Source organism: Trichechus manatus, unplaced genomic scaffold (genome assembly GCF_000243295.1).
Source record: "Trichechus manatus latirostris isolate Lorelei unplaced genomic scaffold, TriManLat1.0 scaffold00025, whole genome shotgun sequence".
Lineage (NCBI taxonomy): Eukaryota > Metazoa > Chordata > Mammalia > Sirenia > Trichechidae > Trichechus > Trichechus manatus.
The window spans coordinates 2,782,079-2,795,000 of NW_004443961.1; the positions used below are offsets into that span (position 1 = coordinate 2,782,079).

Genomic DNA, 12,922 nt, shown 5'->3' on the forward strand with positions numbered 1-12,922 from the left:
AAAAAAAAAAAAAAAAAAAAAAAAAACACCTGGCGAAATACATACACCCATTCCATTTCACAACTCCAAAAAGGTAATGTTCAGCACAGATAGAATCTGACAACAGTCGACCTTCGGGCTTACTCATTTCTCAGCTTAAGCCCGATATCAACAGGGTTAAAGTAAGCTGGAACAAGCAGCTGTAATAAGCGTTAGACTGCGGTGTAGGTGTTTCCCGTGGCGCTGCACTGCCGGATAGTCTGAGTGCTGCTGACAATGTGCTCGCTGTGGATGGGGTTCAGCAGGCTCGGCTGCACGCTGCTCTCCAGCACGGGCTGCATGCAGCCCACCGAGTACGCTGGGGTCAGCTCGGTCTTCTCTCTTTTGGCTTGGGGCTCTGAAGAGTCATCCAGCTCTTCATCCATCTCACTTTCCACTTCGCTGCCCTCATCTGCAGAAACAAACAGTACCAACACTCTTACCCGGAGGCAAAGTGGCCAGCAGCCACCAACGCGTGTGCTTCAGAGACGCTAGGAGACAGTCCACTAGGAGAGCAGCTTCTCAGCTCTTCTCAGGGGACAAGACTTGTAGGTTTTCCTTCCAATGGATTCTACTTGTATCAATGCGCTGCTGGTGTACCCGTATTCCTTTCAAAATGTTGTTGTTAGGTGCCCTCCAGTGGATTCCGACTCATAGGGACCCCATGTGACAGAGCAGAACTGCCCGGTAGGCTTTTCTAGGCTGTAACTTTACGGAAGCAGATCCCCAGCTCTCTCTCCCTTGGAGCCGCTGGGTGGGTTCAAACCGCGGAACTTCTGATCAGTAGCCCAGCGCTTAACTGTTGTGCCACCAAGGCTCCTTCCTTTCAAACACAGCGAAGATAATTTATTTTTGGCTAATCTGTGATGGGTGCCTTCAACAGTTCTTTTAAGAAGCCCTCTGGGACGTCTGAGAGCTACTATGCTGAATTGTGGCCTAACTTTTGCTGTTATAACGTAGCTGCTCTGGGACGCTACGCTGACTTGCGGGGAATGCACTGAGCTGGAAAATGCTAACTAAAAAAAAAAAGTTCTCCGAGACCGCCTAAAAAGTTTACGCTGGACCTAAATTTCATCTGTGCTGGTGTTAACATATGCTGATTCGCAAATAACCTGCACGGATAAGCAGGGGCTGCTGTCCAGACTTTTTAGTGCACAACAATGCCGCAGACTATAATATTAAGGAGCCCTGGTGGCACAGTGGTTAAGAGCTACGGCTGCTGATCAAAAGGTGGACAGTTTGAATCTACCAGCCACTCCTTAGAAACCCTATGGGGCAGTTCTACTCTGTCCTATAGGGTTGCTATGAGTTGGAATCGACTCGATGGCAACGCGGTTTTGGTTTTTAATTTTTATTACAAAAAATCATGAAGACCAAAGTGGCAGTATCAGATTAAAAATGTACAATGAATTTGCCTTCCTAGCAACGCTGATGCTCACTGTTAATAGCCAGTATTCGTTCCTGGACATTGATGTATTAAACAGTCACTGTTATCCCTCAGTTTTAATACATTTTATATTAACTAAAATGGCATTATAATAGAATCCCATTTCATTTTTTCCAGCGCGCACTGTTAGAATTCAAAAGTGCATACAGAAAGAAAATGCCCACGTATAGCTTTACCACGGCGTGACAGTCTCCCCAGAACGCTGTGGAGGGTACCTTATCATAAGTGATAATTTTCAAACAGTGGGGAATGTATTTTTGCCTTAATCATCTTTTTACTTTATCTTTTAAATCACTAAAGAAACATTTCAACATATTTGATTACTTATCAGAGAGAGAGAAAAACCATATAATCAACATGGCGGCACATGGTTAAGCGCTCGGCTGCTAATCAAAAGGTTGGCGGTTCGAACCCACCCAGAGGCTTCATGGGAGAAAGACCTGGTGACCTGCTCCTATAAAGATGCCAGCCAAGAAAACCCTATGGGGCAGTTCTACTCTGTCACATGGGGTTGCTATGAGATGAAAATCTACTTGATGGCACCCAGCAACAACTTAACTAAATATATATCTCTACTTACGGTTAGATTTGACTTCTTGTATTGACTCACGTAAGCAGAATCAGATCTCTATTATATTAAATTCTCTGGTATAGCAGGCACAGTGAGGGTGCAGCAAGCACGCCTTCCGTCAGATTCAGTTGGGCTCTCTGTAAGCAGTGTGGGGTCTAGTTTCACCACCTGGGGCACAGCTACAGCAGCGATCGCTGCTCATGCAGCTCGCCACATCAACGGGCTCCTAACTCTTCTCCTATCACCACCTGGGGCAAAGATGGCTCCAAACAGTGATGTGGGGAGCAGCAGGACTGCCAGGTAGGGTTGTGCAGGTTGCGCGTTGTGCAAGCTCGTGAGAAATGGTGTGTGTGATTATAAAGGTTGAGATGAGCACCTATTGACTAGAAATGATGTCTGTAACGTGTCAATAAGTGAAAAACAAAGAAATGCTCGCAGATAAGGCTAAAGACCACCTTGGCCCATCTACTTTATGCAATTACTGGTTTGCCTCTGGAAAATGAACTTGATAATTAATTACAGTCTGTACATTCAAAGGCAAAGAGGGAGCAGGAAGTGCCGTACATTAGGTCGACATTGTTTTGTCAAGAAGAGTATAACTGAAAGATGCTTGTATGATACTTTGTGGTTTTGTTTTCACATCTGTTTACATATATAAACAAAAAATGTCTAGAAGGATTCCCACGCCAGACTCTGATGGTGTAGTCTCTTAAGGGATGTGACTAAAGAGTTTCCCTTTCTATAGGTTTTAGTTCTCTGTATTTGGGATGGTCAATGTTACGTGCCAACTTGGCGAGGCTAAGATTCTCGGTGGTTTGGCAGACACTATGTAATCACCTCCCATTTTGTGATCTGATGTGAGCAGCCAGTCAGTTGAAGGGGAGTTTCCTTGGGGTATGGCCTGTATTCATGATACAAACCAATGTTCTGGCAAAGCTTACTCTATGGACCCTGCAGTCTTCTCAGCGTCTGACCTCTGGTTCTTGGGGTGGAAGCCTGCAGAGGCCTCCAACCTGCTGCCTGACCTGCAGATTTTGGATTTGCCAGCCCCTGCAACCACGTGAGCCAGCAGAGGTCATTAGCCTGTTGTCTGACCCACAGATTTGGGACTTGCCAGCCCTCATAATCACGTGAGCCATTTCCTCACAGCTTCGTGAGTCATTTCCTTGAAGTAAATTTCTCTCTCTACATATACGTATCTATATACACTTCACTGGAGACCTCAGTGGTGTAGTGGTTAAGAGCTCGGCTGCTAACCAAAAGGTCAGCAGTTCAAATCCACCAGCCGCTCCTTAGAAACCCTATGGGGCAATTCTACTCTGTCCTATAGGGTCACTATGAGTCAGAAATGAATCGATGGCATCTGACAACAACAACAACAACATCCGCTTCACTAGTTTTGTTCCTCTGGAGAACCCACTCTAAGACAGTATTACTTGAGATTTTTCTATAGAGCCAATATTTTACTATCAGGAAAGAAAATTTTCATTTTGTGGAGAAAAATCCTCAAAAACTCCTGAGATTTTGCATTCAATCATTAGTTCCTGAACATGCCTGTCTGGCCATAGGTTAAGAGGCACTGGGTCTCGGGTGAATGGGCCCCACAGGCCACACCACAGGGAGTGAGGGGGAGGGAAAAGCACACTGCTTCTCTGCTGCTCTCCACCAACGTTCCCGCATCTCAGAAATAGTGTTAGAATAACAAGAGGCAACACTGAAAGGGAAAAATCATTTCCAAGCCAGCGGGAGAGTGGAGAGGGAAATAGGAGATGGGAAAGTCCTTCCATCTACCTCGTTGTGGATGGAAACAGCAGTGGGATAATGGGCAGAACTAAACTTAAGTGCACTAGTCAATTTACTTAGGGTCACTTGTGGAGACAGGGTTCCTTTGGGTAGACTATAAAGCAATCGCCCAAAAGCAAGTTCCTTCTCCAGTTCCTAGGGACAAATTAACGCACCTACAATTCCACAGACATTCTCTGGTTGTTGTCGTGTGCCATCGGGTCAATTCTGACTCATAGCGACCCTACAGGACAGAACAGAACTGCCCCAGAGGGTTCTCTAGGCTGAAATCCTTATGGGAGCAGATTGCCAGGTCTTTTCTCCCAGGGAATGGCTGGTGGGTTTGAACCACTGACTTCTTGGTTAGCAGCTGAGTGCTGAACCACTCAACCTCGTTTCCCCTCAAGCCCTGTTCTTTTTACCACGTGATTTTAAAGATCATGTGGTTCTTCAGGACTGCATGACGTATGATCATATTAGAATGGTAATGCCTGTATTAAAATTTAAGAGGTGTACATGTTACCTTTCCATCTATGCCCCTACTGACCTTACTTTTACAGTAAATTTATTTTTTTAACTTTATTTTGTTGTTTTTGTTGAGAGAATACACAACAAAACATGTATCAAGTCAACGGTTTCTACATGTACAATTCAGTGACGTCGATTACATTCTTCAAGCTGTGCAATCATTTTCACCCTCCTTTTCTGAGTCGTTCCTCCTCCATTAATATAAACTTTCAAGGTGCTATTGTCAATCTGATCCCATATAGAGAGTTTTTCAAAGAGCATAATGCTCAAGGCAGACATTCTTTACTAGTTTAGCCAAACTATTGTTTGGTTTTAAGAAGACTTCAGGGGATATTTTTGGTTTCAAGTTCACAGATGATCTCAGGGCAATAGTGTTGGGGGTTCATCCAGCCTCTGTGGCTCCAGGAAGTCTGGATATAGTACATTTCATTATCATCTCTGAGTTCTCTTTCTACTGAAGGTGTGAACTGGTGAGGTGGGGAGGCTCAAGGCCTGGGTGCCTGACCTGGTGGACCTTGAATAAAACTGTTAGGCCTAGTTTTATCACTTTCCTCCAGGACTCTAGCCATGGTCAAAAATAGTTTCTTGTTACTTTCTGTGATTAATTTCAGGCAATAAGCTGAAAGGGTTTGAAAATGCATTTAGATTCAATTCTCTGCATTTAGTAGGCCCCACGTAAAGAAGGCAGGGGTGGAGTAGAAAGAAGAGTAATGAAGGATTACAAAGGACGCAAATGTCACCCTCACCTGGATTGTATGCCGCTTCCACAGCATAGAGGGCTGTACCATTCACCACATTTCCTCCTACGAGAATTTCTCAGTTAAAGAAGAAAACAGACTTAGAAGTGTACGCTACTTTCAATCCTTACCTTTATCCAGATTTCCAGGAGACACGGCATTTAAATCACCGAACTGCAAAACAACAGTCATTTGTGCAATAGTTACTATCAGGCAGAATAAAATAACATTCTATCAGTCTGTGGTAAAAATGCCACATAGTACTTTGTAAAACTGGAAACTAATGACCATTTTGAACTCTGACTACACGGGTCATATTATTTCCCCATCAAACTTGTCGAATTTGAACAGTTCAAACTATGTCACAATTTAGCTGTCTTAGACTCTTTGCAAAAGGATAACAATTTTCCCTGCCTTCCATGCTCCATTTTCCCTTTTATTATTTCCACTTAGCAATGAAGAAGTAGAGGCATGTTACCCAAATGACCAGTGGGAGGAGGGGTGGTGGAATACATTTGGAAAAGCTCCAATCAAGAGGCCGTGTAAGCCCCAGTCCCCAGGACTGGCCCAGGAGTCCACTTGGAGTTTCCAGATTTGAGAAACACAGTTCAACTGTTTGGTTGAATGCAGTTTTTAAAGTTTTTATTAGTACAATTGAAAAAACTAGAATCCCAGGTTAAGTGTATTTATTTTTTACAAAAGCTTTCATTTGAGACTTTTATCTTGTTGACTGATGCCCTTATTTGCTAAGGTAGCAGGGTCCCATTTTAAAAACGAAGGGCAGGTAGGGTCAAGATGGCAGAGTAGTCAGACGCTTCCTATGGTCCTTCTTACAATAAAAATCCGAAAAAACAAATGAATCAGTTATATATGACAATCTAGGAGTCCTGAACATCAAAGGCAAAGTTAACAAATTGGACTGAGTGGCAGGGGGAAGGAGAGATGGTTCGGAAGCAGCGAGGAGTTGCCAGACCTGACCTGGTGGGAGCCCATACCCTTCAGGCCGGATTGGCTGGCGTGCGCAGTGAGGCAAGCAGGGGCACTCAGGAGGCGTTTTCCACATTGGGAGGGACTGGGTGGCAGAGAGTCTCCTCAGGCCTTCAGAACCAGTGAAAAGTGGCACTCAATCAGCAAAAGATAAGTACATGCATCTGACCTACCGTGTGGATCAAAAGACACCTCCTTTGGGAAAAACCTCTTTCCCATTTACCTGCCTCCTTCCCGCTATGCACTGGGTCCCAGGCCAGCTTCAGTGACTGCCAAGTCCCCTGGGCCGGAAGTAGGACCCGTCACATGCCCTGAGCCATTCTCCTGGCCTTGGAAAGGAACAAATTAACAAACAGGAAAAAATAATCTGCCAGCTCCCCGAAGCCAGTAACTCAGGGCAGGCACGGCTCCTTTGCCTAGGCACAGGCATAAGGGGTCCACGGACTTCAAATGCCTTCCACCCCGCATAGACCTGTGTGGGCCCATTTCAACAGCTTAGGCCCTCATTACCACAGTACAACAAGGTATATACCTGAAGCCTAACTTCCAATGGTATCAGCTATAGGGTGAAGTGGCAGGTTCATGACATTTGACACTGTTGTGCCCATTAAGCAGGGTCTTCAGCTACCCACATTGGGGCCTGAGGACTGGTGGCTCCACCCACACCACCTAGCAACCTGTGACAGGGGTCCAAGAATAAGTGGTGCCTCCCAGTCCTTACAGCCAACAGCACTGGGTGCCCACAGTCCTGCTGCAAAACCCACCCACCTATGCGTTCCAGGGAACAGGGACACGCTTTCCTCCCAGACACTCAGGGGCAGCCATCAGCCTCCTGCCTTGCTCAGCCCATGACCCCCTACTGCAGCCAGATACCTGTGCCTACAACAATCACCCCTGCCTGTCTAGGACTGTAGGTGAGAGCCTGCACCACACACTTGGTGACTGACTATTGGGACACCTGAGATGAATACATACAAGAAAAGTAAACAAACTCCTGGGCTCACATACCTAGTAACAGATCTAACTACCAGGTAACAGGACGTTAAAGCTCCAAAGGCCCCAATAATTAAACTAGCTCACACGAGCAGCCTATTTGTGCCTATCAAAACAAAACAAAACAAGAAGCTAGGACACAGTAAGCAAACATAAAATAAATAAATATAATAACTTATTGATGGCTCGGAGACAACAGTCAATATCAAATCATATAAAGAGGCAGACCATGATGGCTTCAGCAAGCTCCCAAAACAAAGAATCAAGAAATTTTCCAGAGGAAGAAAACTTCTTGGAATTACCAGAGGTAGAATACAAAAGATTAATATACAGAACTCTTCAAGATATCAGGAAGGAGATAAGGCAAAACACAGACAATCCAAGGAACACAGAGATGAAGTAATAGAGGAACTCAAGAAGATTAGAGAAAAGCATAATGACAAATTTAACAGGCTGCAAGAATCCATAGAGAGACAGCAAACAGAAATCCAGAAGATTAATAATAAAATTTCAGAATTAGACAACTGAATAGAAAGTCAAAGGAGCATAAATGAGGCAACAGAAGTCAGAATCAGTGACATTGAAGATAAAGCACTTGACACCAACTTATTTGAGGAAAAATCAGATAAAAGAATTAAAAAAAAAAAAAAGAAGAAACCTAAAGAATGATGTGGGACTCTATCAAGAAGAATAATCTATGAGTGATTAGAGTACTAGAATCGGGGGATAACAGAAAATACAGAGAGAATTGTTGAAGATTTGTTGGCATAAAACTTCCCTGATATTGTGAAAGATGAGAAGATATCTATCCAAGATGCTCATCAAACCCCACCCAAGGTAGATCCCAAAAGAAAGTCACCAAGACATATTATAATCAAACTTGCCAAAACCAAAGATAAAGAGAGAATTTTAAGAGCTTCTAGAGATAAACGAAAAGTCACCTACAAAGAAGAGTCAGTAAGACTAAGCTTGGACTACTCAGCAGAAACCATGCAGGCAAGAAGGCAATGGGATGACATATATAAAGCCTTGAAGGAAAAAAAAAACTGCCAGCGAAGGATTATATATCCAGCAAAACTGTCTCTCAAATATGATGGTGAAATTAGGACATTTCCACATAAACAGAAGTTTAGGGAATTTGCAAAAACCAAACCAAAATTACAGGAAATACCAAAGGGAGTCCTCCGGTTAGAAAATCAATAACATCAGAGAACAACCCAAGAGTAGAACACAGGACAGAGCAACCAGATATCAACCCAGATAGGGAAGTTACAAAAATAAAGCTGAAACACTGAAAATAGGGAAAGAGAGACATCAATATGTAAAAGATGACAACATTAACACAAAAAAGAGGGACTAAAAAATGTAGTCATAGATCTTTCATATGGAGAGGAAGACAACGCAATACAAAGAAATAAAAGAGTGCTTTAAACTTAGAAAAATAGAGGTAAATATTAAGGTAACTACAAAGCACACTAACAATCCTACACATCAAAATAAAAAACAAGAAAAACATAAAGACTCAACAAATACAAAATCAACAACAATGAAAAAGATGAAGAGAAAATATATAAAGAAAAATGACTCAGCACAGAAAATTAAGTGGAACAAAGAAACTTTCAACAACATAAAAAAAAAAGACATCAAAATGACAGCATTAAACTCATACCTATCAATAATTACATTAAATGTAAACGGACTAAATGCATCAATAAAGAGACAGAGAGTGGAAGAATGGATAAAAAAAAAAACACAATCCATCTAAATGCTGCCTATAAGAGACACATCTTAAAGACACAAACAAAGACTCAAAGGATGGAAAAAAATATATCAAACAAACAACAATCAAAAAAGAGCAGGAGTGGCAATATTAATCTCTCACAAAATAGACTTTAAAGTAAAATCCACCACAAAGGATAAGGAAGGACACTATATAAATATTAAAGGGTCAATACACCAGAGGGACATAACCATAATAAATATTTATGCACCCAATGACAGGGCTCCAAAATACATAAAACAAACTCTTAACAGCACTGAAAAGAGAGATAGACAGCTCCACAATAATAGTAGGAGACTTCAACACACCACTTTCGGTGAAGGACAGAACATCCAGAAAGAAGCTCAATAAAGCCATGGAAGATCTAAATGCCACAATCAACCAACCTGGTCTCATAGACATATACCAAGCACTCCATCCAACAGCAGCCAAGAATACTTTCTTTTCCAATGCACATGAATAGTCTCTAGAGCAGACCACATAATAGGCCATAAAGCAAGCCTTAACAGAATCCAAAGCACTGAAAAATTACAAAAATTCTGACCATAAAGACATAAAAGTAGAAATTAATAAAATTAATAAAAAAAATCAAACACATGGAAACTGAACAACATCTTGCTTAAAAACTACTGGGTTATAGAAGAAATTAAGGATGGAATAAAGAAATTCACAGAATCAAATGAGAATGAAAACACATCCTACCAGAATCTTTGGGACACAGCAAAAGCAGTGCTCAGAGGTCAGTTTATAGCAATAAATGCTCACATCCAAAAGGAAGAAAGGACCAAAATCAAAACATTAACCCTACGATTCGAACAAGTAGAAAGAGAGCAGCAAAAGAAGCCCTTGGGCACCAGAAGAAAGGAAACAGTAAGAATTAGAGCAGAACTAAATGAGAATAAAAAACAGCTGAAAGGGTTAACAAGCCCAAAAGGTGCTTCTTTGAAAAGATCCACAAAATTGATAAACCATTGGCCAAACTGACACAAGAAAAAAAGGAGAGGAAGCAAATAACCCGAATAAGAAATGAGATGGGCAATATCACAACAGACCCAACTGAAATTAAAAGAATCATACAAGAATACTATGAAAACTATACTCTAACACATTTGAAAATCTAGACAAAATGGACAAATTTCTAGAAACTCACTACCTACCTAAACTAACACAAACAAAGGTGGAGCAACTAAATAAACCTATAACAAAGAAGAGATTGAAAAGGTAATTAAAAAACTCCCAAACACCAACAAAAAAAGCCCTGGCCCTGATGGTTTCAGGGGAGAATTCCACCAAACTTTCAGAGAAGTTAATACCACTACTACTAAAGGTATTTCAGAGCATAGAAAACAATGGAATACTCCCAAACTCATTCTATGAAGCCAGCATAACCCTGATACAAAAACCAGGTAAAGACACCACAGAAAAAGAAAATTACAGACCAATATCCCTCATGAACATAGACGCAAAAATCCTCAACAAAATTCTAGCCAATAGAATTCAACAACATATCAAAAAAACAATTCACCATTATCCAGTGCGATTTATACCAGGTATGCTGGGATGGTTCAACATTAGAAAAACAATCAACGCAATTCATCACATAAATAAAAAAGACAAGAACCATATGATATTATCAACTGATGCAGAAACGGCATCTGACAAGGTCCAACACCTATCTGTGATAAAAAAAACTCTCAGCAAAATAGGATAGAAGGTAAATTCTTCAACATAATTAAGGCCATTTATACAAAGCCAACAGCCAACATTATCCTAAATGGAGAGTCTGAAAGCACTCCCCTTGAGAACGGGAACAGGCAAGGATGCCGTTTATCACCACTCTTATTCGACATTGTGCTAGAGGTCCTAGCCAGGAGCAATTAGGCTACAAAAAGAATAAAGGGCATCCAAATCGGTAAAGAAGAAGTAAAAGCATCTCTATTTGCAGATGATATGATTTTATACACAGAAAACCCCAAACAAGTCACAAGAAAACTACTGCAACTAATAGGAGATTTTAGTAAAGTATCAGGATACAAGATATACAAAAATCAGTTGGATTCCTCTACACCAACAAAGAGAACTTCGAAGAGGAAATCACTAAATCAATACCCAAGAAGATAAAATACTTAGGAATAAATCTAACCAGAGATGTAAAAGACCTACACAATGAAAACTACAAGACACTACTGCAAGAAACCAAAACAGACCTGCATAAGTGGAAAACACACCTTGCTCATGGATGGGAAGACTCAACATTGTGAAAATGTCAATTCTACAAAAAGCGATCTACAGATACAATGCAATTCCGATACAAATTCCAATGGCATTTCTTAATGAGATGGAGAAACAAATCACCAACTTCATACGGAAAGGGAAGAGGCCCCGGATAAGTTAAGCATTACTAAGAAGAAGAACCAAGTGGGAGGCCTCACGCTACCTGATTTTAGAACCTATTATACTGTCAAGATAGTCAAAACAGCCTGGTACTGGTACAACAACAGATACATAGACCAATGGAACAGAATTGAGAATCAGATGTAAATTCATCCACCTATGAGCAGCTGATATTTGACAAAGACCCAAAGTCCATTAATTGGGGAAAAGACAGTCTCTTTAACAAATGGTGCTGGCATAACTGGATATGCATCTGCAAAAAAATGAAACAAGACCCACATCTCACACCATGCACAAAAACTAAGTCAAAGTGGATCAAAGACCTAAATATAAAATTTAAAACGATAAAGATCATGGAAGAAAAAATAGGGACAACGCCAGGAGCTCTAACACATGGCATAAACAGAAAACAAAACATTACTAACAATGCACAAACACCAGAGAAGAAACTAGATAACCGGGAGCTCCTAAAAATCAAACACTTATGCTCATCAAAAGACTTCATCAAAAAAATAAAAAGACAACCTACAGACTGGGAAAAAATTTTTGACTACGACAAATCCGATCGGCATCTTCTCTCTAAAATCTACAAGATACTGCAAAACCTCAACAACAAAAAGACATATAACCCAATTAAAAAATGGGCAAAGGATATGAACAGCCTGTTCACCAAAGAAGGACATTCAGGTAGCTAACTGATACATGAGGAAATGCTCACGATAACTAGCCATTAGAAAAATGCAAATCAAAACTACAAGGAGATACCATCGCAACCCAACAAGTCTAGCGTTAACCCGAAAAACACAAAATAATAAATGTTGGAGAGGTTGTGGAGAGACTGGAACACTTATTCACTGTTAGTGGGAATGTAAAATGGTACAACCACTTTGGAAATTGATTTGGCGCTTCCTTAAAAAGCTAGAAATAGAAGTACCATACGATCCAGCAATCCCACTCCTTGGAATATATCCTGGAGAAATAAGAGCCGTCACACAAATAGATATATGTACACCCATGTTCATTGGAGCACTGTTCACAATAGCAAAAAGATGGAAGCAACCTAGGTGCCCATCAATGGACGAATGGATAAACAAATTATGGTATATTCACCAGATGGAATACTATGCAGGATAAAGAACAATGATGAAACATGAAACATAATATGGAGGAATCTGGAAGGCATTACGCTGAGTGAATTTATTCAGTTGCAAAAGGGCAAATATTGTATAAGACCACTATTATAAGAACATAAGAAAAGGTTTAAACACAGAAGAAAACATTCTTTGATGGTTACAAAGTTGGGGAGGGAGGGAGAGGGTTATTCACTAACTATATAGTAGACAAGAATTTTCTTAGGTGAAGGAAAGGATAATGCACACTACAGAGGAAGTCAGCACAACTGGACTAAACAAAAGCTAAGAAGTTTCCTGAATACAACCAAACAATTTGAGGGACAGAGTAGCAGGGATGGGGGGTTTGGGTACCATGGGTTCAGGAGACATCTAGGTCAATTAGCATAACAAAGTTTATTAAGAAAATGTTCTGCATCCCACTTTGGTGAGTGGCTTCTGGGGTGTTAAAAGCTAGCGAGCAGCCATCTAAGATGCATCAATTGGTTCCATCAACCTGGAGTAAAGGAGAATGAAGAATACCAAAAACACAAGGAAAATATTAGCCCAAGAGAC

The 12,922-nt window shown here is 41.1% G+C and overlaps 1 protein-coding gene across 1 annotated transcript in view; it reads right to left on the reverse strand.

Annotated features, from left to right (window-relative positions):
* Positions 1-14: 14 nt before the first annotated feature.
* The window catches only part of RFX3 (regulatory factor X3), a 209,502-nt gene continuing 196,594 nt past the window's right edge, over positions 15-12,922 (reverse strand). The window contains exons 16-18 of the mRNA XM_023728584.1: positions 5,215-5,257; positions 5,093-5,149; positions 15-430 (exon numbers count right to left, since the gene is read on the reverse strand). Of these exons, the coding sequence (XP_023584352.1) occupies positions 192-430; positions 5,093-5,149; positions 5,215-5,257 (339 nt within the window). The 3' untranslated portion in view covers positions 15-191. The remainder of the gene's footprint in view (positions 431-5,092; positions 5,150-5,214; positions 5,258-12,922) is intronic.